The sequence below is a fragment of the Vipera ursinii genome (genome assembly GCF_947247035.1).
Source record: "Vipera ursinii genome assembly, chromosome: 2".
Lineage (NCBI taxonomy): Eukaryota > Metazoa > Chordata > Lepidosauria > Squamata > Viperidae > Vipera > Vipera ursinii.
In genome coordinates, this window is record NC_139513.1 from 176498124 (window position 1) to 176525259 (window position 27136).

At 39.8% G+C, this 27136-nt stretch overlaps 2 protein-coding genes across 3 annotated transcripts in view; both read left to right on the forward strand.

Annotated features, from left to right (window-relative positions):
* The first annotated feature begins 998 nt into the window (after positions 1-998).
* On the forward strand, positions 999-25701 carry LOC310636951 (retinol dehydrogenase 8-like). The gene is made up of 7 exons (XM_083357146.1): positions 999-1368; positions 11222-11326; positions 11453-11614; positions 13485-13664; positions 14973-15066; positions 17781-17964; positions 23620-25701. Exons 2-7 carry the CDS (start codon positions 11230-11232, stop codon positions 23833-23835), a joined length of 933 nt encoding a protein of 310 aa, XP_083213272.1. The 5' UTR covers positions 999-1368; positions 11222-11229; the 3' UTR covers positions 23836-25701.
* A 67-nt stretch (positions 25702-25768) lies between these two features.
* Positions 25769-27136, forward strand: part of TRIP10 (thyroid hormone receptor interactor 10) — an 87942-nt gene continuing 86574 nt past the window's right edge. The window contains exon 1 of one of the 2 annotated variants that reach the window (XM_083357142.1): positions 25769-26163. In XM_083357142.1, coding sequence (XP_083213268.1) covers positions 26101-26163 — 63 coding nt within the window. In that variant the 5' untranslated portion in view covers positions 25769-26100. The remainder of the gene's footprint in view (positions 26164-27136) is intronic. The other variant, XM_083357145.1, reaches the window with a different exon arrangement.

Genomic DNA, 27136 nt, shown 5'->3' on the forward strand with positions numbered 1-27136 from the left:
GTTTCAGTAATTACTCAGAAAAACTGTTTCTCCCCTCTGTCTCAGAATGGCATATCTGCTCACTGGCTCCTCCTGGATTGAGCTGTGGACCACAGAATTAAACACACAACATCTTTTGGAACTGCTTATTTTCTAGTCTAGTAGAAATAGTTTCCTTCAGGTCAAGTTCAACTTATGCATGTAGCTTTTTTCAGCAACAACAGAGAAGTGTTGGGTTTTTCCTGGTGATCCAAACCAAATATTAACCAAGTTCAATTCTGCTTAGCTTTTGGAAATTGGCATGGTTAAATAGATTCTGCTGTTTTATCCTCATTGCAATCCACGTCATACTAAGCTGCTTGTTCACTTTTATCTTTTTAAAAAATAATAAAGTGTAGCTACCAAACTTCTCTTCCAGCATTTTGTTTCATCTTCCAATTTTCTTAACATCTTGGTTTAATATAGATTTTCTTAGTTTTCCACGGAACTCTAGGAACTTCATTTGCAATATAGGCTAGAAAGTTTGTACTTTCTAGCTATGAATTAGCTATGAACTGAGCTATGAATTAATTCAACACACTCAACCAAACTAGCGGTATGTTAACCTAGATTGCAGTACAAGAAAGGGAGGAATGTTGATGGGGGGGGGAACTATACTCAGTATTAAAATTAGAAAGCCTACCAATAAGTTTTGCAGTGCTTTGTGTACAACAACAGACCACTTTGCAAACTCTGATCCAGGGGCGTCAAACTGCCGGGCCGCGGGCCGCTTGCATCGTGCAAAGGCCGCGCCCACCCCAGCTCCGGCAATGCGAAAAAAAAATCGCGATACGTCACGACACGTCACGCGACGCGGCGAGCCTGACACCCGTGCGGTCTGATCCGCACGTATATTTGGAATCCGAAATCATTCAGGGTCGGCAAGATCAACAGCTAATCATTTTGTTCCAACTTTGGAAGCAATAGCTTTCCTCGGCGATTTTCTCCAACAAATGGGGATCAGAGACCATGGAGACGGGGGCTGCTTTTAGCTTCTTGTTTTACGCACTCGCTAAATCTTCCCGGGCCGGTTTCCTCGTTCAGCAACCGTCCCAACCTTTAACAGCTGCGTGTCACGCCTTCCCCTTCTTAACTCTGGGAAGGCGGGGCCAAAGGAAGGCAAGCCGAGAGCCGTGAGGACTACAACGACCGGCGTCCTTCAGGTTGAGGCGGGTTTGCCCGTCCTTTGCCCGGCTTATACCGTGTGCGAGAGGGAGAGGAAGGCCGGTTCCCGGGCAGATAGCGGATAAACGAGAGGGGCAGAAATACTCCGAGGATGGTGGGAAGGTCTTGGATCCCCCTTTTCCTCACGTGCTGACAGGATTTCGGGATTGGGTACAATTTCTCGAGGTAGGTGGTTCTGATATTGGAGAAGTGGTCACCACTGGAAAGCTCCTAAGCCAGGGTGGCGCCATCGTAGCTTTGTCTCCCGCAAGAAACGGATAGGGCTGCGTGAGAACGCGCGCTGTTAGCAAGGAGTTGCTCTCTGGGATAAGGTTCCTCTCCCAGGGTAGAAATCACGCGCTTCCATTTCCTTGCTTCAACTTTTCCGCGAGGGTATCCAATAATCCCTGCAGGACGTGGTCGACAGTAGCCCTCTGCCAGGTTGGCGCTCCGGGGTAGTTGATTGCTTGGCGGGAGACTGACTGAGCTCCGAAGTGGTGGCGGTTCTTTGCAGAAGACTTCCTCTGCCACGTCTTGAATATCGTTAAAGAGAACTGTTGGTTTTAAACTCCGGGAAATAGTCTTAGCGGAATCCAAGTTCCCATTTTATTACTCTAATCTGATGTCCTCCGGTAAAATTGGACTTCGATTCCCCTAATTTCCCCAACCAGCACAATTTATGCCGGCTGATCGAGAATCATGCAAAACATTTGGAGAACATTGGATTGGGTACTGTTTCATCCAAAGACACTGGAGGGACTTGAATAAAGAACACAACTATGCTCTTGCAGCCCCAAAACATTTTTGCATTATACTGTCCCCTTAAACATGGCTCCCCATCCTGACAGTGTACTTGTGTAAAGAAATGTATCATTGGACACTTAAGGCCACTTCAAAAATAAGTTTTTGGTCTACATCCCAAACAAACTTAACCCACTAAATGAAACAACTGAGAAGTGTTTTCTGCAATGGGCATAAATCATTTTCAAGCAGTTTGGTTATATTTCATTGTCTTCAGTTACATTCCTGGTGCTTGCACAGACAAATGATAACTATTCAGATCATTCCACTAATCTCTTTGATGAATTATATCCTCCTTTCCTAAGAAACACAAGGCAGCATACACAGCATTCCTCCAATTCTTCGCACAGCATCCTTTTGAAGTAGGCTTAGAGAGAATTACTATCCCAAAGTCCTCTAGTGAGCTTTTGTGTTTTCCTCAGGGTGGATTTATTCATTGTCCTCCTCTTCTATTTCTACAGCTTTGGGCGCCTTTCTGCCTCTGTCCTCCTTTAAATGCTTTAGCAATTTATGAATACAAACTTTTGGTGCTTTCAAGTGCAATGTGCATTTGGTGTTATGTTGAAAGCACTGAACTTAGACCAGGAAGACTTTGGTTCTAGTCCTTTCTTAGGCATGAAGTCCAGCTGAGTGATCATTGGTCAGCCATTCTCTCTCAGCCCAATACTGAAAAGTCAAAAACCATCCTGGAAGAAGGTAATGGCAATCCACATCTATAATCTTGTCATGGAAATTGCATGAAACTGGCTATAACAGAGGTATCAAACTGCTGGCCTGTGGGCTGGATGTGTCATGGTGAAACCAAGCCCACCCCATTGCCAGCAATGGAAAAAAAGTCGCAATGCATGTCACATGATGTTGCGAGTCATGGTCTATAAAGTTGTCAGGAATCATGAATCAGAATAGAGCCAGAAGGGACCTTCTAGTCCAGCCCCCTGCTTGAACAGGAGACCCTATATCAGTGGTGGCAAACCTTTTGGAGACCGAGTGCCCAAACTGCAACCCCAAACCCATGTATGTATCGTTGGGTGCCGAGTGAGCGTGGCCCATTGGGTGGGCGTGGTTGCTGTGGTAATGACAGCCTTGGTGGGACTAAAAAGTTCAATCAATTCCAACTTTGTGAGATCTTTTTTCCCCCGCTAGAATTGATTGAATCTTTTTTTTTTTGCACACGGCAGTGAAGGCCTAAAGCAAAAAGGTTTTATAAAATCCAGCTGAAGGCCTAGGACTGGGGCGACAGCGCGTGCCACAGGTTTACCACCATGGCCCTATATCATTTCATGTTCATGTTTGACTTGAAGGCACCAAAATAGCAATAATAGTTTACTTTTAGAAAATAAAGCACAGGCCTGACCTAATATTAATCTTCCAAACTACATGAGACCCAACATTTTTTTTGCACAAATTGTTCTGCAGTGTGTAATACAGTAGTCCTTGAGCTACAAGCCCAAATTTCCATTGCTAAACAAGACAGTTGTTAAGTGAGCTTTGTCCTATATTACCACTCTTCTTGCCACAATTGTTAAGTGAATCACTGCAGTTGTTAAGTTGGTATCACAGTTGTTAAGTGAATCTGGCTTCCTCATTGACTATACTATTTAGAAGGCTGCAAAAGATGATCACATGACCCCAGGACCCTGCAACCATCAATAATAATAATAATAATAATAATAATAATAATAATAACAACAACAACTTTTGAACATGCACCATGCTCTACATCCACGAAGTGACATCGACAGATTGTACCTGCCAAGAAGAATAGGGGGCAGAGGGCTACTGCAAATCTACCAAACTGTAGAAGAAGAAAAACGAAGTTTGAATGACTATGTAAATCAAAGTACAGAAAAATTGCTGCAGGCTGTGAAAACAGAGAGCATTATAAAAATAACAGAAACAAAGGCAGAATATAAGAAAAAATGGCTGGATGATAGATTAAATAGATGGAAAACCAAAGCTCTGCATGGACAATATTTGAAAAACATTGAAGGAAAATGATAACAACTTGACATGGACATGGCTTAAGATGTGAACCATCCAGAAAGAAACAGGCGGCTTAATACTGGCTGCTCAGGAACAAGCACTACAAACTAATGCCATGAAAGCGAAGATGCAAAAATCTACTGACAATCCAAATTGTCGACTTTGCAACAACAAAGCTGAAACTGTTTCACATTTAATATGTGAGTGAAGAAAAATCGCACAAACTGATTACAAAACTAGACATGACCGAGTTGCTAAACTAATCCACTGGGCATTGTGTAAAAAATACGACTTGCCTGTGTCCGAAAAGTCGTGGGAACATAGGGTAGAAAAAGTTGAGAATGAGAGGGTGAAGATCTTGTGGGACTTCTGAATACAGACAGATCGCCATTTGGAACAGAACACGCCAGATATTGCGGTTGTTGAGAACCGAAGCGTACAGCTGATTGATATCTCTATACCAGGAGATGCCAGAGTCGAAGAAAAAGAACTTGAAAAAATTATGAAATACCACGACCTGGCCATCGAAACTGCGTGATTATGGATGAAACGTGTAACAGTGATACTCATTGTCATTGGGGCACTGGGAACTATGTCCAAAAACTTTACAAAATATATCAAGAAATTGCAGCTTCCTGCAATAACTCCAGCAAAGCTACAAAAAACTGCGCTACATCTTACATTTTAAGGAGATACCTGATTGATACCTAGGATGCTGGCAGCAACCCGTGTCAACCATTAGTGCCAGTCAATTGGAGTGTTCAGTTGACTGAGTTTCATGTTTTATGAATAAAAGTTTTATAATAACAACAACAACAACAAAGTTGGAAGGGAGGTCATCTAGTCCAACCCCCTGCTCAGGCAGGAAAGCCTATATCATTTCAGACAAATGGCTGTTCAGTCTCTTAAAAACTTCCAGTGTTGGAGCATTCACAGCTTCTGGAGGCAGGTTGTTCCAGAAGCTGCCAGTTGCCAAGTGCCCAATTTTTGACAATGGGGATGCTGTAATGGTTGTAAGTGTGAAAAATGGTCATAAGTCACTTTTTTCAGTGCTGTTGTAACTTCAAATGGTCACTAAACAAATGGTTGTAAATCAAGGATTATCTGTATCTTGCAGCTGTATTTTTGTTTCTTTTCCAATAGGTAACATCCATTTTGAAATTATAGAACATTATGAGATGGTCAGATATATCAGTTCTGTACTAGAAATTCTCTAGCAGGACATATCCTCCCCAGTTTGGGTTTTCCCTCAATAGAACCAACTCTACAGGAAGGGGAATTGCTATACTGCAAGATTATCTTTCTGTGTGCCTCGGTTTTGGTTAAACCAAAGGGCAACAGACTGTTTGGCCGTGTTGGATTTCTCAAAGGAAGCTATCTATTTTGGTTACAGTGCAATGTCTCTTGGAGTACAGAAGGCATAGATATACTTATTTGTACTTATTTGAGGCGAATAGATGGCTGGATAGAGACATATAAATGGCTGACATCCAGATTCTCTTAATGAATAGATAAATAATTTCATTCCCTGATTATATACAGAAGTCAGCCTAAAATGACTTCATGGGAATGAAGAAGGTCATAATTCTACAACATCTGAAATGATACCTTATTTGCTTCTCTGTAGCCAACTTGATATCTATAGTAATAATGAAACCTTAGTAAGAGAAGGGAACATAGGTTCTCTAGAAACAAGAAAACTGCAAATGTGAATTGAACTTACATAGGCTTTTTTCAGACTTGTTCTGTTTTGATCAATAATGCATATTTCCTGTTTGGATAGGAATTGCCCTGGAAATATATGTTCTGTACACTATATCACAAGAATACAGAATAACCAACTTTACAATCAGTTCTTTGTTAAAAATTTTGTTAAAGTATGTGGCAGCACTCAGGTGATCTTATCAGTTCAGTCCACAGGGGTCTGATCTGGGGTTTTTGTCTCATCGGGAATATATAAGCATTTATTATCAACAGGGCACCATAGTTAAATTTGATTAATACTGCCATGGCATATGTCTTGACTACAGGGAGGGGCTTTGTATTTTAAACAGGATTAGGTCTACTTAGTACTTAGATGGGAGATCATGAAGGAATTCCAGCCCTGTGAACTAGACTGGAAAATTCTAAAAAAATCCCTAATGAAGCAACCTTTTTCATGCTGTTGTCAAGATCATTGCATGGATATGTTTGTGAGATCCGCTGGAGTTAGTTCAACTTTAAAAAAAATGCTTTGTTCAAGATTATCAAAGTAAAATTATTATTTTTTTAACTTTCCTGGAACAAGTTGTCATTTTTTTTAAAAAAGTATATATTTAAAACATTTTATATATAAATATTTTTCTATTTTATTTTCACTTGAGTTTTGGTTCCTGCAGTTTATGATGTACAGTACAATATTTTTGGCTTCTCACTGACATGATTTTTGAGATGGATGAATAAATTCACATTAATTGCTTTGCTTCTTTAAAAAGCTTTAAGTATTAAGAGTTGCCTTAAAACATTAAAATATGAATTCAGTCATGAGTTCCCTATTTCAGCTGTTTTCTGTAATAAGTAGGATGAAAGAGATGGAAGTAATGTTACTTAAATTTGCAGGTGGTACAAACTGGGCAGAAATAAAATACATTAATAATTTTGGTAGAGTTGGGGAATGGGCAGGTTAGTGGAATTCATACCTTACTGGGCTACTGTCAAGAAGAGCAGCTGAAAATAGCAGGCAGGAGTCAAGGTCTTGAAGTAAAGTGAAGGCTTTCAAGATGGGCCAGATCAGGCAACAGACTGTCATGGTTCTGATAGATGAGACCATTTAAAAGAACTTCAGGGCAAGAAATTCTTACTTAAAGAACATCTTTATTTGGCTACAACTTAAGGGCACATACAAAGGTGAACCCAAGACTAAATTCCCCTCCCCTTTGTAACTTTGGTTACAAAGTTGCAAGTTGCAATTCCCACCCCAGTTTGCTGTCATAAATCACATTCAGCAATTGTTAGAAAATGCGGACACTCCTCCCAGCTCTCCAGCCCACCAAAATGTTATCAGCAATGACCTTGGTTCCCATACATGTGAATTGTTTTGGCTAACTGAAAGCTACACCTCCCCTTTCCTTCTTTTAACTAAATATGTGGCAATGAAGACAAAATGAAAATGGCTTCAGTTCGGTTTGTCACAGCGTTGACACAGACATCACAAGACAAATGTCAATAATTACTTTTTTCCAATCAAAGAAGTCCATTGGCACCTCAGCAAGTTTGGGAATTTCACCAACTTGATGAGATTTCACCAACTATTTTGCCAAGGTAGGTCATGCCAGATTTTTCAGTCTTTGTATATACACTAATTTTGATGGAATAATAATATACCGACATAATTTTCTATGACTTTTCTGTGTATACATCAATCCTAAAAGGAAATATTAAATATTAATCTTTAAAATCCTTTATATCAATGTGTATATTTGAATATTTAATTTTATATGTTCACCAAGCATAATAAAAATGTCCCTTTCTGTTGCTTACACTTCCAACATGCATTTGGGCGGCCTTTATGCATTCTATATAATTTCTCTGGCATCGTGTACCAGCAATATATCAATTTCTAAAAATTCCCTTTAAGATTATAACCTAATGCAAATTTCAATCTTTTGATCACATATTTTCCCATTGATCGATCTATATATTATAACCAAAATTCATAGCCCATTTTATTACACATTCTTTAACCTGTTCTTCTTCCATTTCAAATTTCAACAAAAGCTTATACGTTTTAGCAATTACATGTTCATCATTAGTATACAATTGTACTTCATATTCATAAGTCTTTTTATCTATTTTAAATCTAAATGGGAAAATCATTTACAACTATATCTTTCTGCCTTTAGTTGTTCTCTTGATTTAATTTTATATTCCTTTTGCTGATTCTTCAATAATTCCTGCTACATTAACTTTCTGTCTTTGCCTGCTGTTTCTCTTCCTGTGCTGAGATCCATAGAAGTGTTTTCAGGCATAGCCTGGGTTTATTCCTTATTCTCAATGTGGCACATCTAATAAAATGTTTTTTTAATATCTACATTTAACTTTATCATTCATGCCAGACATGTCAAACACAAGGCCCGGGGGCCAGATCCGGCCCGCGAAGTGGTTTCATGTGGCCCGCGAAGCCATCCTGGAAAGAGTGAGGGAACGGCCCCCACTGCCTTGGCCCTGGCCCAGAGACCCTCCTTCTGCCAGAGACCCCCAGATCTGTCCCACTCCTGCCCAGGCCCCCATAGGCACCCTTGATGCCAACGATGTAGAGCTGGCCACGCCCACCCAGTAGGCCATACGCACTCTAGCCACGCCCACCCAGTAGGCCACGCCCACCCTGGCCATACCCACCCGGCCCCCTGAGGGCAACCACAATGCTGATGCGGCCCTCAATGAAATTGAGTTTGACACCCCTGATCCATGCCATCCAAATCTCAGATTGTGCCTTTACAACTCCAACACTCTAATTCTTATGGGGGTTTTGTGTAAAAAATGACTGTGACTTATGATGAGAAAGAATAGGTTATAGAAAGAAAGGATGCAATCTTAGAGAGAGATTAAAATTGTATGTATAACTATTGAGAGGAAGATTGGAAGCCACTTCCTCAATTATTTTTCCATTTTTTGTTTATTTTCTTTTTTTCTATCTCCTTTTTTCTTTCTCCATTTCCTTTTTCACATTCCCTATATTTTTCTTTGAATGTATTTGTTATTAGAATATAGAATCATATGATTGTAAGGGACCTCAGAGGACTTCTAGTCTTTGATAAATTATTTTTAAAAGGAAAAAAAGAAACAGACATCAGATAAAATGCTAGAACTTTATCGATCTAAGCTAAAATCTCAGAATCTTGGAAGTGTGGCAATTTTCCTGCCTGTTTGTTTGTTTGTTTACCAGGGTCAAGCTGGGGCAATCTACTCATGTTTTCCAGTTTTCCTAGGCTGAGTTTCACTAAAGATCATTGCATTGTTTCTCTAAATTCATCTCTGTGCTCCTAGTCTTCCGGAAGACCTTAAAGAGCTGGCTAGAGTAAAGTGGGAGGCCAGAGGTGTTGAATAAAGATGTGCAGGAGAGTGCAATGAGAGGTCTCTAGGATGACTCAACCCCGCTAGCTCAATGCGGCCAGTTGGGGACAGCCTTCTCACCACTGCCAAGTCACCTCTACCAACTCATTGCTGCCATCTCTTTGCAGCACATATCAACACTGGAAATTTGCTGCGGGGACAAGCACCAAGCAGGTGAGCAAGTGGGCTGTCAGACAGGGGTGGCGATGGGTGGAGAGTGGAGTTGGAGGCAACAGTGCAAAGGCAATGGCATGGGGTGAGGTGGGGTGGGGTAGGATATCAAAATGGGAATCCCCCACCACCCTGCAACTTTCCTTTAAAGCCACATAGCTTAATGTTTGAGGGTATCTTGCTCTGAAAATAAAGGAAGCTTTGGGAAGCAATGCGGTGGGATGTCAGCTTTTTTAAAAACTGAAAAGGCTTGTTTTGAGTTCCATTCAAATCCTTCCCTGTCAAGCAGATTGCAAAGTTTCCCGGCTTTGGGGAAAAGCATTCTGCACATGACCAGAAACACTTCTGTTTGTACAGAGTGTTGCAGCAATGTACCCCTCAGAGCTGGATGGATAATTTAATTGTGTTTCTGGTCATGTGCAGAGTGCTTCCCTGGTGTTTCTGTCACATGCAGAGTGCTTTTCGCCAAAGCCAGGTGGGTGATTTCATGGCGTTTCTGGTCAAGTGCAGTGTGTGTTCAGATAAAGCGCCACAGCAGTGTTACACCCAAAGCCAACACCGATGCTGTGAAAAGAGTAATGTTGAGAAGAGGGTTTTTTTCCAGTTTGGTCTCCACGCAATGTCCACGTAGCCCCATTTCTGTGGTTCACCAGACCCCACAGCTAAATGAGGCTGCAAACTTTGCAGACTGCTTGACGGACAAAGATTGGAATGCAACTCAAAACAAGCCTTTTCAGTTTTTAAAAAAAGCTGACATCCCACCTCATTGCTTCCCAAAGCTCCCCTTATTTTCAAAGCAAGACAGCCTCAAACATTAAGCTCTTTTTTTTTTAAAAAAAGTAGCAGGGTGGCAGGGGATTCCCATTTTGACACCCCACCTTCCACTGTTGCCTCTGTGCTGTTGCCTCCAACTCCACTTTCTGCCCATTGCCACCCTCTGACAGCCTGCTTGCTTGCTTGCTTGCCCGTGGTTCTCCATCCAGCACCCACAGCAAGTTATCCCTGCAGAGAATTTCCAGTGTTGAGGTGTCCTGCAGAAAGATGGCAGCGAGTTGGCAGAGGAGAGTTGGCAGTGTCTGAGAAGGCTGGCCATGTTGAGGTAGGGGTGTCGACTCATCCCATTCTGGCAGTGGGAGGGATGTTGCCTTTGAGATTCCAGGAGTTGTTATTACAGTTTTTATTGTTGTTTTGTGGGTTAGCCAAAGCTATGGTATACATGATGGGCAGCCATGTAAGTCTTCTAAATAAATGAATTAACACTTCCCTTCTTATAGGTAAACTCTTTGTGCCTGGTCAAGCACAGGGAAGTCTTTTGAATACTTGTTCTTGAAACACAATAGCTACGGACAGTATGGCATTTTATGCTACAGTTTCTTTTATATTCCATAGTCCTACATTTGATCGTGCAAAGATGTATAGATAGTCATGTTACTCTTTAGTGTCAGTGAAACTGTGAGGAGAAATAAGTGGCTGGGGCAACAGAGCAACCACCTAATTTTTTTCCATATTTCAACCCAGCAACTCCAGCCGGCAAGACAATGCGGGGAGCAACCAGGAGCGGGCTTATTAACATCCAGAGGTCACAGGCTCCTTGCTGCCCTCCTCAATCAGGGCTAAGCCCCAAAATGGCTTCATTTTAGTTGACAAAATGATTCGGTTGTGGAAATACTATAGCTGATAAAAACTACTTTGCAGTCATTGTGAACACTAAAAATCGTACCTACTTTCTGAATGCTCAAAGACTTTAACTCAGTCATCTTTTCATTAGTTCTGCAAAGTGGATCATTATTATTATGGCCATTTTTTTTAGATGGGAAGAAGGCCAAAAGAGCCTTGAATCTGTTTGCAAAGGTGATGTTTGAGGTGGGGACCTGGGGGATCAGAGGGACGATTACACTTGGTCAGTGCAAAGGACTTCCAGTCGTATCTTTAGCCTTGGTTCTTTGTACCATTCCTGAGGCTTTTCTCCTATTCTTTTGCTTTCCTCCCACAGGCATCAAGATGGCCGTGCGAAATGTGCTGGTGACCGGCTGCTCCTCCGGCATTGGGCTGGCCCTGGCAGTGCGCCTAGCAAGAGATGAGCTGAAGCGATTTCGAGGTAAGGCTAACTGGAGCCCAGAAAGGGTGCTAAGAAGCACGTCATATTCAGAGAAGGAAAGGAAGCCCTCCCTAACTTGGCCAGAGTGATGCCTTATAACTCCTGGTCTACATTCTTTTTCTTTAGTTTTTGCCACCATGAGAAATTTGGAGAAAAGTGAAGCCCTGAAGCAGCAAGCGGGGCCAGCTCTGGATAAGATGCTTGAAATCAAAGAACTGGACGTGACCAGTGCGGACTCTATCAGGAGCTGCGTGAACAGCATCCCCCAACGCAGGGTGGATGTGCTGGGTAGGAAAGCAAGCCCTTCCCACCCACCCCAATAAAGCCCCTCTTATTCAGGACAAAGAGCATTTGACTGCACTAGACTATACAGTCCGATGTTCCTTTTGCACCAACTAATCTGGTCGTTGCTATGGTCAACAAACTGGAACATAATGTCTGAATTAGACTTTGATCCACTGAGAGCTTTTTACCCCAATTTTATATCCCCTAGGCATCTTTAGACTGTAGTTTCCAGGATTTCCAGCTCCCATAGACACTGGCTGAGGGAGGGCAACAGATTGGGGAAGTTACATCTAAGATGCTTAATGTGTTTGCCAACTCCAGTTTAAGCTGTTTGCACTTATCTACGAACCTTTTGTGACAAAGAAGTTCTAAATGTAAGACATATTTGGGCAAGGAACCTACCCTATCCTTTTCTCTGCAGAATGGCATTTATATGGGAACTTTATCATAAATCCAGAATTGAAAGTTCCATCTTCCACTAGAATTGGAATTCTTCCAATAGAATTCTTTTTTGGCCAAGTATGATCAGACACGCAAGGAATTTGGCTCTTGTGCATAAGCTCACAGTGTACATATAAGTAATAGTGATAATCATGATCATATACAACATGAAAATACATTCATCATAAATTGTGAAATACAACACTTCATCATAAATCATAAGATGCAATACTTAGTGATAGTCATAGAGTACTAGCTAAGCAAACAACATAAATCAGACAAGGATACAAAAAAATCAATATAAATTGTAAGATACAAGCAGCAAAGTTATAGTCATAAGAAGATAGGGATAGGTAGTAGGAAAGATGAGGAATATCATAGTAATGCAGCTTTACTAAGTATTTTGACAGTGTTGTAGGAATTAGTTGTTAAGCAGAGTGACGGCATGGGGAAAGAAGCTGTCCTTGTGTCTAGTTGTTCCGGAGTGCAATGCCCTATAGTATCGTCTTGAGGGAAGAAGTTGAAATAGTTTATGTCCAGGATGTGAGGGGCCTGTAGATATTTTCACAGCCATCTTTTGTTGCTCATGCAGTATGCAGATAATCAATGGAAGGCAGGCTGCTAGCAATTGTTTTTTCTGCAGTTCTAACTATCCATTGAAGGCTGTGTCTGTCTTGCAGTGCCAAACCAGACAGTTATATGTCTCAACAATTCCTTTGTAGAACTCTATCAGCAGCTCCTTGGGCAGTCTGAGCTTTCTGAGTTGGCGCAGGAAGAACATTCTTTGTTATGCTTTTTTGATGAAGTTTTTGATGTTAGGTGTTGATGTTCTATTTTAAATCTTGAGATTTAAACTTGAAGGTCTCTACTGGTGATACTGTGTTGTCTAGTATTGTAAGAGGTTGTAAAATAGTAGGGTTTCTCATAAAGTCTAACTGTCATTTCTACAGTTTTGAGTGGGTTCAGTTCAAGATTGTTCCGGCCAAACCACAAGGCTAGTTGTTCAACCTCCTGTCTGTATGCCGATTCGTTGTTGTCTCGAATGAGGCCAATCACTGTTGTATCATCTGCAAATTTCAGTACTTTAACAGAGGGATCTTTTGAAATGCAGTCATTGGTATACAGAGAGAAGAGAAGTAGAGAGAGCACACAACCCTGGGTGGTGGTGGGGGGCTGTGCAATATGGGAAGCTCTGTGAGCTGCCATTTGGAAACAACCTTGTTCAGGTGTTTCTCAAAATACAGAGAAAGCCCAACAGATCCTCAAAGTAGGTCTGTCATCTTTGCTAACAATTGCTAGGCTTTCAAGACAATGCGTTAGATTATAACACCATCTTCTCCTCCTCTCTGCTGATTTCGCAAGTTCACAAGTATTTGAAATACTGTTTTCTCCTGTGCCCTCTTGCTAACTTAACCACTCCCTTCCCACACAGTGAACAATGCAGGATTTGGCCTGATTGGTCCAGTGGAAAGCCAGAGCATGGCCTCAATTCAACACCTCTTCGACACCAACTTCTTTGGCTTGGTGCGCATTATCCAGGAAATCTTCCCGGACATGAAGCAACGAAAGAGAGGGCATATTGTGGTGATGAGCAGCGTCTTAGGTTTGCAAGGTGAAGCTTCTTTCGGAGGTCAAAGGAGAATGTTGTTCTAGAATCTCTGGACAACCAACCTTGATTATCCCAGAGGATGAGGGTGGGACGGGTTCTGGAGAATGGAAACTGCCTTACCAATGGATTTCTATGGCAACTGCATCACCTGCAGGCTATTTGTCTGGGACATGTGAAGCTGGCCTATACCATGTCATACTGTTGGTCCATCTTGTCTTCTCTGACAGGTAGCAGCTCTGCAAGGTTGCAGGCAATGAGAGTATTTCCAGTCTTGTCAAGATCCTTTTAACATTAAGCTCCGTCCTTTCTTTGCTACAGAACAAAGAGCTGGAGGCAAGTCATGCAAAGGAACCTAGTAGTGCCTTGCAGGGGAAGGGGCTTGCAAAGAAAGGGAAGGGGACCCAAAGCACTTCCCTCCTGGGGCAAAATCATTCATGAATCTGAAGAGGATTTTAAAAAGCATTCAAGCTGATCTGTTGTGTATTTATTTGTCAACATCCCATTGGGGACCTTTACAGGCTTAACATAACTGATCTTCTGGGTATACATAGATAAACTAAATGAGAAGTTAAATTAATGGCCTGTGATTGCACAACACATTAAACAATAAGAAAAGTTAAAACCAACAAAGTTCTACAAAGTGTACAAATGTAGCTACTTAGTCTTTAATTGATCTAGTTAAGTAAACACTGCAGAGGCAGCCAGAATACAAGATATTACACTATTAAGTAAAATGAACCCCCTGGACTTCAGTTTTCTAATTAAAACCTGTTAGTGATTACGTCTGTGTTCACATGACGCCGTTTAGTTCATTTAACTGAAATCAGATATTCCAGGATACACTAAGCCACAGACTGATGGCACATGCTGGGTTCACACAATATATTAGACTAACAGGCGGCTTGCTGCATTATGGTTCAATGCCAAATCAAATATAGCCAGAATGGTTCTTTTTATGCAAGCAAGGGCCAATGCCATCCACAAATGTGTATGAAACTCTACCTTCTTTTACCAGTCCTGCTAACTCAATCTTACAAAGCAGGTTGACACACTAAACAATAAACCCATGTTGTTTTTCCATACTTCCTTTCTGGATCTAGAAAAGCTTTATTTGCTTTAATATCTATATATTGGGTTAAAAAACCATAAAATTAAAAGCACAGCAACAGGGTAGGTCCAAGAAGTGACAAGTTTGCTATTCAGTGAAAAGCACTTTTCTTTTGGGAAGTTTTGTTAGCAATAGTAAAAGAGAACAAACCACTCATGTCTATGAGTCATCTTTTTTTTCTTGCAATATTTAATTCCCTGCAGGTCTCCTCTTCAATGATATCTACTCTGCCTCCAAATTTGCTGTGGAGGGTTTCTGCGAGAGTTTAGCACTGCAGGCCCTAAAATTTGGGATCAGGTAAATACAGTGGGATTGGAATTAAGACAGATCACGATGGAGGTTTCCCTGAGAAGGAATTGCATTTCTTTGGGCATTATTAGATTAATACAACTCAGGTAGGATCAGTAAAAGTTAAACAAGCAAGCACGCAGCTCAAGATTGCGTCAAATCTTGAGTCTTATTTTTCCAGTGTTAATAAAGCTTAGTGCGATTGGATCTGGGCTGAAAGAATCCATAGGAACACTGATGGCAGCAAAATATTCATATTTTTGTATCTCGTTGTTGTCATCTAATGGTCCTTTGGATTTTTACCACTCAGATTTCATAGTCCAGTCAAAGCAGCTTTCAGCTCCAATCACTGAACAGCACACTCCAGTCATCCCTATCTTCCCTACCTATATTGATCTGGATTGCAGCACTAGGCTAGGATGGAGAAAGTACTTATTCAGATCCCTATTCAGCTCATTTCACTGGGGTGGCCTTGCATCTAGACACCAACTTTCTCAAATGTTAACCTCTGAGAATTGTGGTAAAGAAGCAGTTCTAAAAATAACTTTTCCCAATGTGTATCCCTTCAGTCAAGATGTGGAAATACTAGCTTTTTTTGTTTTAAGCTCTCAAGCACTGAGAAATCTTCTACCGGGGTTCCTTCTAACTGGAGAATGTTGAATCATTAGATTGCTTTTAGGAAAGGTAGTAGTGATAAATGCTTTTAAATATCGTGTTTTTGTTTTTTAGCTGTTTTGCATTTATTTTTTTAGAAATAAATTATGGTGGTTCAAAAACAATAACAGAGTTCAGAAAAGGGCAGGCGGTCATTTTAAAACTGAGTGTTATTTTTTCCCTTCCTTGTTTAATAAATGTTTAAATTACCTCTTGCCCGTGCAGATGACAGGAACATATAATCATATAAATGGAAAATGGATTATTTTTTAAAAAAGCTTGGAAATGAAATAGTCCTTTGGATCTACAGTATGTCTCCTCATCTTCTGTGAAGTTAGGATCCTAAACACAAAATATGGGCAGAATATCTCGAGATGGTTCTTAAGGAAATCTTTTATCTCTCCAAAATATATTGAAAATAACATTGATTGGTAGAACACAAACAGGGTCAAGGAATTGTCATTTTTATACGTTAAAAGGGTACAAATCTCTAATGCAGTGTTTGGGGAGTTGAAGTCCACACATCCATCTCTCTCTCTCTCTCTCTCTCTCTCTCTCTCTCTCTCTCTCTCTCTCTCTCTCTCTCTCTCTTCACACACACACACACTTCACATTTAAATTTCTACAAAAGATAAAATATCAAAAATGAAATTGAAAAGAAAAAGGTAAAGTACAAGAAATAAAAAAAGAATATCAATATTAGCTGTAGAGAGTCATTCAACGGGGAGATGGGCAACATATAAATTTAATAAATAAATAAAATAGTATCCGTAGTAAGTCATTTTAATTCCTGAAATTTTGCCCAATAGTGACAGTTTAATTTGTCGAACTTTAAGAAGTCCTTTTTGATATCATGTCATGCCTTAACATAATTATACATACAGTTCATATTATTAAATATAACCTCCAGCTATATAATCTTTTCAATTTTAAAACCAGTTTTTTCATCCAAGTCTCTTGATCTTGAAGGTTTTCAAGATAAGATTGGACAATGGTTTGTCCCGGATGGTACGAGGACTTTGCCTTGGATAGGGGGTTGAACTAGAAAATCTCCAATATCCCTTCCAGCCCTGTAATTCGCTGATACGATTCTATGTATGTTCATATTCTTAACTAACATTTTTATTGTTTATTTACTTAAAAGCCAGCTAATGCACTTCAATTTCTTCATTAACTATTCAATACCATTTTGAGGCTTTTGTAAAAATAAAATCTAAATTGTCATGAAAAAGCCCTCAGTAAATCTATTCTTTAAATTTTCAATCCCATTATTTCTCATCCTGTCTAATGCCTCTGTTGAACACTTAAACAACAAAGGAGAGAAGTCCTGCTCTAATGATCACCCTCTCTGTTTGTTGGCGATAGTAAACTTTTTTTCCCAAGCACTTGGGCTGGAATCCTTTGGGAATAGACAGACTGGAGGTACATTAGCTGAACAACAAATGGTCTTTGAACATGCTCAATTGGTCCCTAATCCTACAACTTCTGTCTGAAATATGGATCACAAGGGGTGCTATTTGCTGCATTTGTTGACTTCAGTGGTGGAGTATATGTGATGAACGCTGTTTGAATGTTATATTGGTATCTTACCATTTCATAGTTTTGATTATAATTTATTATTGCTAGTCAAATAATAATAAAAAACTGACTGATTGCCTCTTTAATTTAAGATTTTATTTGCTATAAACATCAGACCAGACAGACCTTCTCTGCAAGACTATGGGGATGAAAGGAAGCATGAGATACACATTAAAATTAAATTCTTCTAAATCAAAAGAGAGATTTGTAAAATGGTTTCATTTTTTTCTTCATAGCATAGTTTTTGAACTGAGTGGGCTAAGAGCTCTTGCTTAGTAAAGCCCAGGCCTTGTATTCTAACTATGTGGAACCAATAGGAAGCATCTTAAAGCATCTGCTGGGATGACACAGCACTTCTGGCCTATTGCTGGTTCTTGCTGATGTTAGAAGATGAGAGGAAACCTGCTTCTTTGTCAAACAGATTGTTACGTTGCTCATCAGTGGAAGGGTGGAGTGGATCCTGATTATTCACTGTTTCTTTCCTCCCACAGAATCAGTTTGATTGAGCCAGGACCAGTGATATCAGAGTTTGAGAGGAAGCTTTATGAAGAGGCAGCAAACATGGATCTCTCTGGCGTGGATAAAGAGACACTGGATATATTCCACAATTTCTATCTAGCCTACTCCAAAGAGGTCTTCGCTGCACTGGGGCAGTCTCCAGAAGAGGTGGCTGAGGTAGGATGATGCTTCTCCCTATCTGTTTTAGATTAAATGCCTAGTCTCTGATGCTTACTTGGACCTCTGCTTTGGCCAGGAGCCTTAATTTATTCTGGTGACTTGCAGTGTTGACTGACTCCAGAAGATTAATCAAACCAGGGCTCTTCCCCCACCCAAAAAAAAGTAAGAGAAAAGAAATAATATATTGGCACATTTGGAGGAACCATAAAGTCAGAAGTTTAACTTGTTTTAAATTGAGGGGCAACCCCCATCTCCCAACTCTGTCGGTAAAGGATTAGCTTGCTTGACTATATTCACACAACATATCTAGTAGGTGTATAACCATTGGGTTAGCTTGAGAGAACTCTGCTACTTCTGGAGCACCACTGGTTGTTGGTTGGCTTCTGGGTGCAATTGAAAGCCAGCTGTCAACTTTAAAGTTGTACATAGCCCCAGACTGCATTATCTGAAGACAGCTTCTCCTGTGTTCATCTGCCTTCTGATCAGGTTAAATAGGTCCTGCTCCTTTTAGGTATCATCTATATGAGAATGTTATCTGACAGAGCATTAGAAATGGGCATTTTTAAATTACCTTTCCCCTACTCTAGAATTTTCTCCCCACAAAATCCAACCTGGGCTTCAGAAGAGCAGTTAAGAATTGGTAGCTCCATCAAGCACAGGAGAAGGGCATCCCCCAGGAGAAGGGCATCCTGTGATTGAAGATTTGAATTTGGCACTAACAAATTGGGCATTCAACTTTCCTATAGTAGGCTAAAAGGCTTATAGTTGGAATTATCATCAGCTTTACCCTTCCTATAGTCAGGGTCTACTAAAGATGTTTTCCAGTCATAATGTGTTCTACCGGTTGGATATTTTGTGATGATGATTGCTTCTAATAATGCAGCCCTTCAGTATTATGCTACATTGGAACGTAATCCCTCATTGATTTACATGGCTGAACTAGCTTAGAAATATCCTTGGATCATAACAGATTCCAAAGAACAAGACCCATCAAATGCTTGTTATTATCCACTATATTGTAGATTCCATACAACTGGTCATAGAAAATGGATTTAATATAGCTGTCCAAACACTAACTGAGATATTGCAGTTTTTGGATCTGAGATAGTTTCAGAAAGTCCCCAGAAAAAAGGGTTACAAAAAAGTAAAGAAGCACTTATAAGAAATCCCCATATTTTCAAGAATCTCTTTCTTTAGATGCCAAACTGCTTTGTGGTATTTTAAAAAAATATTATAAGGAGGATGTAATTGGACAGACTGATAATATATTTTTCTTAATTTCCTCTTCACACAATTTCACACAAACTGTAGCCCAACCTACCAAAAACATAACTGTAAAAGACAGATTAGAAATAAAAATTAAAATAGTAAGAAAATGGTAAGAGAACACCTGTCTGACTTCAATGAATATAAATCACTGGGACCTGATGGATTACATCCCAGAGTTCTGAAGGAGCTGGCAGATGTTATCTCAGAATCATTGTATCATATCTTTAAAAAAATCCTGAAGCACTGGAGAACTACCAGAAGATTGGAAAAGAGCTGATATTGTTCCCATCTTCGAAAAAGGAAGGAAAATAAAGACCCAGGAAACTATAGACTAATCAGCCTAACCTAAATACCTGGAAAGATACTGGAAAAATAATCAAAAAACAGATCTGTGAACATCTAGAAACAAACAAAGTTATAATGAGTAGCCAGCACAGGTTTGTTAAAAATAGATCATGCCAAACCAATCTTATTTAATTCTTTGACAAAGTGATTAAATTAGTAGACCAGTGAAATGCTGTGGACATAGTATATTTGGACTTCAGCAAGGCAATCGACAAATTAGACCACAAGCTAGTTCTTGGTAAACTAGAAAAAAATGGGATAAACAGTATGACCACCAGATAGTGTAACTGGCTGACAAACCGTACTGAACAAGTAGTCCCTAATGGTACTTCTGGTATATCTATATGGAGGGAAGTAAGCAGTGGGTTACCACAAGGTTCTGTCTTAGGCCCAGTACTCTTCAGTATCTTCATAAGTGACTTAGGTGAGGGAATAGAAGGGAAATTCATCAAATTTGCAGATGACACTAAGCTGGCAGGATTAGCCAACACCCCAGAAGACAAGCTCAGGATCCAAAAAGATTTTGACAGACTTGAACAATGGACCCTATCAACATGAAATTTAATGTGGAGAAAAGCAAGGTTTTACACCTGGGCAGGAAAACCAAAGGTACAAGTATAGATTAGGTGAAACCTGGCTCAAAAACAGTAACCGTGAGAGGGACCTTGGAGTCCTAGTGGACGATCACTTAAACATGAGTTAGCAGTGTGCGGTGGCAGCCAAAAAGGCTAATACAATTATTGGTTGTATAAACAGAAGCATAGAATCAAAATCATGTAAAGTATTAGTAGACTTTGGAAAAACTGCAAAGAAGAGCATCTAAGATGACTAAAGGCCTAGAAACTAAAACATATGAAGAACGGTTGCAGGAATTGGGTATGGCCAATCTAGAGAAAAGAAGGACTCAGGGGGGACATGATAGCTGTATTCCAGTATTTCAGAGGCTGCCACAAGGAGGAAGGGTGTCAATTTATTTTCCAAAGCACCAGAGGGCAGGACAAGAAACAATGGATGGAAACTAATCAAGGAGAGAAGCAACCTGGAATTAAGGAGAAACTTCCTAACAGTGAGGACAATTAATCAGTGGAACAGCTTGCCTTCAGACATTGTGGATGCTCCATCACTGGAAGTTTTTAAGAGACCTCACAGTCACTTGTCTGAAAAGGTATAGGTTCTCCTGCTTGAGCAGGGGGCTGGACTAGAAGACCTCCAAGGTCCTTTCCAGCTCTGTTCTGATTCTTAACAGTATTCAGCATCAAATCCATTTTCAGGCTGTCCTTGCCTCCATTTCATGAACTAAAAGATTTAGTTTCCAACCATACCAAGTGTTTATTACATTATGCAGGTCTTCAGACATGCTTATTCGCCAACTCATCATGGCCACAGCCAATTCGCTGCAGCCAACTCGCCATGGGACAATTTGCTGTGGATAAGAGTTACACTAATATCAAAGAAATGGTGGAATAGAATCATTAAAGAAAGGATGCAAAAGGAGGGACAGAATGGAATGTGAATGACAAAAAATAAATTAATTTTTATTTATTTTGAATAATTCAATTGTCCTGCAGCAAGTTGGCTGTGGCACGTTGTCCCATTCCACTTCAAGAAGGTGTTCCCCCTGAGTTATAATTTGTCTTAAGCTTGATACCTTATATCAGACATGTCAAACACAAGGCCCGGGGGCCGGATCCGGCCCGCGAAGTGGTTTCATGCGGCCTGCAAAGCCATCCTGGAAACAGTGAGGGAATGGCCCCCACTGCCTTGGCCCTGGCCCAGAGACCCTCCTTTTGCCAGAGACCCTCAGATCTGTCCCACTCCTGCCCAGACCCCCATAGGCACCCTTGATGCGAACCATGTAGAGCTGGCCACGCCCACCCAGTAGGCCATACGCACTCTAGCCACACCCACCCAGTAGGCCACGCCTACCCTGGCCATACCCACCCGGCCCCTTAAGGGCAACCAAAATGCTGATGCGGCCCTCAATGAAATTGAGTTTGACACCCCTGCCTTATATTGAAATTGTTTATTTATTCATCAAATTTCTATATCATACAAATTATACCTTGAAGTTATGGTATTGGAGGAAACTACTGAGTAGCTTGGATTGCAAGAACAAATAATTCAATACTGGATCAAATAAAACCAGACAGCTCACTGGAAGCTAAAGCTTAAATACTTTGGACACCTAACGAACGAAGTAAAAGTCATTGGAGACCAACAGAGGACAAAGAGGCTAGATAGTATTATTTAAATTCAGATTTCAGTTCCATATGCAAGCTTCTTTTTTTATTCTTCTCAGAGTGGGAGATATTGCCATTAATAATGTCGATCAGCTAATTTACAGTCTGCATACTCTGAAATCAGTATTTATCATATTTTTATACTTGCTTATCTCATAAACGATGACTCTTTGAATGACATACTGGTTTTACATATTGGGTCTTTGGCAAATGTATTTTACCCTGTCCTTGTTCCTATGAACAATTGATTATTATATTTCCTCAAGTTTGTTATTTGAATTTTTTTCTTTGTTTTTTCATGGGTAGGCTGGGCTTTGAATCATATTAGGCAACTTCTGAGCAGGTCTATTTAACCAACCATTTTTGCTTTTTAATGTATTCTACTGTACTATTCTAGCGTGGAAATGGAGTGAATTAAGCAAATAGAGTTGCCTTATTGGGGAAATGGGTGGTTTATAAATTTAATACGGTAAGTAAAATAACTAAATACCTTAAGTATGTATCAGGTTTCTTAGCAAAAAAACAGAGCCAGTTTTTTATAAGGTACCAGGCTAGAAAGCAGGAGACTATCTATTCTAGTCTTGCCTTAGCCATGAAAGCCAACTGGGTGGCCTTTAGGGCTTTCTCCGATCCTGAACTGCTATATCTCAGTTATTGTATTAAATCAATTTTCTTGGGTCAGTCACTCTCTCTAAGCCCAACTTATCTCACAGGCTCGTGAGATGAAATGCAATAGCATTTTGTGAAAATGGTTTACGTTTGGACGGAATCTTTATCTGTGACTTGGCTTTGGAGAAATTAGCCTCAGCCCAAAATGATAATGGCAAGGAGAATGAGTGGTTAGGTACCGGTAGTTGACTGGTGAATCTAAGTGCTACGCCTTAGTATTGTCCAGGTAACAAAAAATCAGTTGTGTAGACGAAAGTAATAGTTTCGCATACTGCCTGCATCCCACAGAAGGGACTTTGCTTGTATGTGAGGCCCAGTTTCTAGCATGTTGCAGACCAGGGTTGGTCCATAGACCGGGGATTGGGGACCCCTGCTATAGGCAAAGAAAAAGAAAAGGAGATAATCTACAAAAGACAATCTACTTTTTTTTTTTTTACTAAAAATGTAGGTCAGGGCTACACAGACTTGGAGAATGATTCAAAGTGCTTCACATCTTGTGTGAGCAGTTGTATTAATTTTAATGAGCGGATTTCTTAAAACCACTGCACTTCTTTTTTGCATGGAAGCACAAGAATGTGCTGTACTTATCTGCATAAAGCCAGAAGCCTACTTTTTTTAGATCAGTTCCCTGTTTCTTCAATTCTTAAAAATGCACTCATCATGACTATAATTGAATTTATTGTTCAGTGATAGCTTCCCTCCAATAATAATATTAACTTCCCCTGAGACCTCTGTCAGCTTCCAAATTTGTAATACAGTCTTGAATGACTACTATGAGAAGCGTAATAAGCCCATGCATACTGTATATGAACATGGTATATATGCCAAATGTGAAACACTTTTGGTTAAAAAACAGATGGTGAACCTCTACGGTTGAATGGTTTTACTATCAAATAACATTATTATTGACCAAGTTAATAGTCTTTTTCAAACTGCAATGTAAAGCTTAAAAAAAATCCTGATTGTTTGAAACTTCATCTTGACTAAGATCAGACCTTTAAATATGTGTGCTACCTTTTACCCCCCTAATTAACTTATACCCCTCTTTCATCCAAACATACCCATTTCTATAAAATACGGGTAGTAGTCTGCATTTCTGATCCCATGTGTTGGCTCTTTTTTCTGGCAGCATGTGCTGAAAGTGATCACTTCTGAGAACCCTCCATTGCGATATCAAACCAACAGCTTCTATACACCCATCACCACTCTCAAACATGCGGACCCCAGTGGGAACCTGCCTCTCAATACTTTCCACCAGATGATCTTCCAACATGATCGGCTCTTCAAAGCCAGTCTCAGCCTCCTTAAAATGCTCCAGTGGAGGAAGAGGAGAGATATGGACTAGATCGCCCACAAGTAAAGAAGATGATAGCTGTCTCAGAGCCCCTCCTTCCCTAACAGGCTTCTGTTACAGGCTTCATAACTTACATGCAGAATGTTTTCTTTTAGTGCAGAATGAGGTGACCCTGGTCTGATTCAGTGTGTTTTGGGGGTCTAATGTTGCTTCACAGCAATAAGGAGTTAGAATGAGATAACAGTATTTTGATCTGAGGGTGCAAAAAAAGAGTGTCATATTTTTGGTGTTATGTACAGTAACATCTTCGAATAATACATTTTTAATAAGCTGTGATACCTGAATCAAAAATGTCACCCTGAATTTGCAGTCCAAAGTGGTGTGATCCAGAATAGATCCCGTCGATCTTGTATAGCACAGCATTTTCCAGTTTTGGCAACTTCTGGATGAGAAGTTCCCAGAATTCTCATCAAAGGATATCCTGGCTGAGGAATTGTGAAAGATGAATATGGCTACTTTGGGAAATAATAGGGCCAGTGTCCCATTCAGTATGTTATATATAATATCTAACCTTAAGAAATGCACTGGGAGTCTGGGTTTCTACCTAAATGCATTCTCTACTGAACATGTTTTCCAATTCTTGACTGTATTAGGACTTCTCTGAAGTTAGTTCTGAGAATGAAAGATGTAGTTAAAGCAATTCTTAAGAAAGAGTGTGCATATTTTAAAGTGTTTTTTTTCCTGAAAATCAAGTAATCAATTACTATAAAATAGGAAAGAACAAAATAAAAGGACACAAAGCAAAGCAAAAGATTAGAAGGTAATATGGAAACAAAAATGTCATTAATGTAGACTTCTTTTAGTATTTTTATTGGGAAAAAGTTAGCTTACAATAAATAGTTTTTTGTGTCTTTTTCAAATACTACTTGACAGTTCCGTAATCCTTTTTAATTTGGGCAGAAGACTTGTAATCAGAGTAGGATTACAAGAGTAGGCTCAGTTAGCTATTGTCCAAAAGTATATACATGATACAGAAGAGGCTCTTTTTTAATATAGCAGAACCAAAAGTATTTGAATTATACAGGCATCGACAGCTTTGAGGCCAGAGGAAATCCTATGCATCTTTATCCAGAAGTAAGTCTTACTCAGTTTAGTGGACTTCCTTCTAGTAAAAGTTTATTGGATTGCTTCCTCAGCTTTGCTCTTTTCACATTCAATAATCTGTGAAATAAAAACTAAAAAAATATGAAATGGCTGGTTTAATATGGATCTTGATGCATTGCAATTCATTGAACTTCTAATGCTACATTTTCCAGTGACTTTCAGCTCAAAACAATTCACCGTCTAAATACACTGACAGACCAAAATCCATCATAAGTAATAAAATTAGAACATTCTATTATGAGGATTACTTGTTAAATAGTTGTTTATGTGAAGGACACTATAGGTTTACTATGCAGCAGAGAATGTTCTGTAGTGTATTACTGTAATTTCACACCAACATTATGCAATCCATGCTGAGACACACCATTAGAATTAGAATAACAGAGTTGAAAGAGACCTTGTAGGTCAACTAGTCCAACCCCCCCACCCAAGGAGGAGACCCTACGCCATTTCTCCCACAATTACTGAAGGCAGTCTGTTCCATTGGTTGATTGTTCTCACTGTCAGAAAAATTCTCCTTATTTCTAGGTTGAATGTCTCCTTGATCAGTTTCCATTTGTTATCCTTAACAATCACACGCAACAAAAGTAAACAAAATATATGATATCTCTGTATCTCAAACAAAGCTAAAAGAAGTCCAATGACTTACCATGTAAGGCTATTTTATCTTGGAGGTGGTAATGCTGACATAAATAAAACCTCAAATGCTGAACACCAGTAACAGGAAGGAGACTGGGTGACTGTGTGCCAGCACTTCCCCTATTAATTCCCTTCACACAGCCTTGTGGTAGCCTTTTGTCAAAGGTTATTGTGGTCTTTGAATCCTAAGCTCTATATTTGCTCTGTGTGTTGTAATGAAGAAAAAAAAATCCTCGCCAAAGACTGAGCCTGAAACAGATGTACTTCAACAACACAGCAACTCCTTTCTGGATTTTCTCAGTGAGTTAAGTGAGATTACTTACCTCATTGCATTTGTATGTAGCTAAGCTAGTGGTTCTGAAGCAAAACAATATTTGTATTATTGTTTTGGGTTGAGATAAGATGTGCTTTAGAAGGCAACGCTTGCTGAGGCACATCCTATCATTTCTTATACTCTGGTTTAATAATACTTTATGTACATTATTATTACATGTACTCCCTGGGCGGTGCTAAATGGATGACAACGACCAGATGCAGCCATACTGCCCTCTTGGGCCTCACAATCACAACAAACAAGTGCGTAAAATCAAATATCTACATTACTCCTTAGTTTTTGAAAACCAGTTAATTAAATGTTCTCACTTCTCTGCTTGATAGGAACACTATCAAATATGCCATCCTATTAATGGCTTTCAATCTGATTTCCATTCTGTGTTGAACCCTCTTTTATAAAGATAGTTGCTGCTGTTGTGTAGCTGCCTAGAAAATGCTTGACTCACTGACTGCATTCATGTCTAATGATAAGTTATTTTTGTGTAACCATACTTTACAAAACACAGTGGGTGGTTTTTGCACTTTATTGTTTAATACAATATATAACTCCAGCTAAGGAGTTAGCATGCTGCCCTGGAACAAAAGCTGAGACATCCAAGATGAAATGTCTTGTTTAGGCTTCTCTTTCTAAATTTTACCAGATGGTTATTAGAATAAAATTATTTTGTCTTGAGTATAAATGTGCAGGTAGTCCTCAACTTACAACTCTAATTGAGCCCAGAATTACGGTACTACATTGTGCCGGTCATTAAGTGAGCAATCATGACCAACCCAATTCTATGACTTTTTTTGAAGTGATTGTTAAGTGAATCATTGTGGTCATTAAGCAAATCTGCAATCATTAAGCCAACACTGTAGTCATTGAGTGAACCCATTGTCCACAATGGGCATTTTTTGCTGGAAACCAGACGGATAGGCCTGTTTCCATCAAAAAACAAACTACAATCATGTGATCGCAAGTATGCTGCAAATGGACATATATGTGGGTTAATTTCTGACTAGCCAAAATATACGGTAATCATATCATTGGGGGGAGGGGCAAATCATTGTTACTTTGCATCTGTATTGTATCTTTTTTGGGGTCCATTATAACAGTCACTAAGGGACCAGTCATAAGTTGAGGACTATCTGTAGTAAATTATATTTCCTACTGATACCTTTCAGAAATGTTAAGCCTACAACTGTTATTTGATTGGAAACTGGGACTTGTCATCCG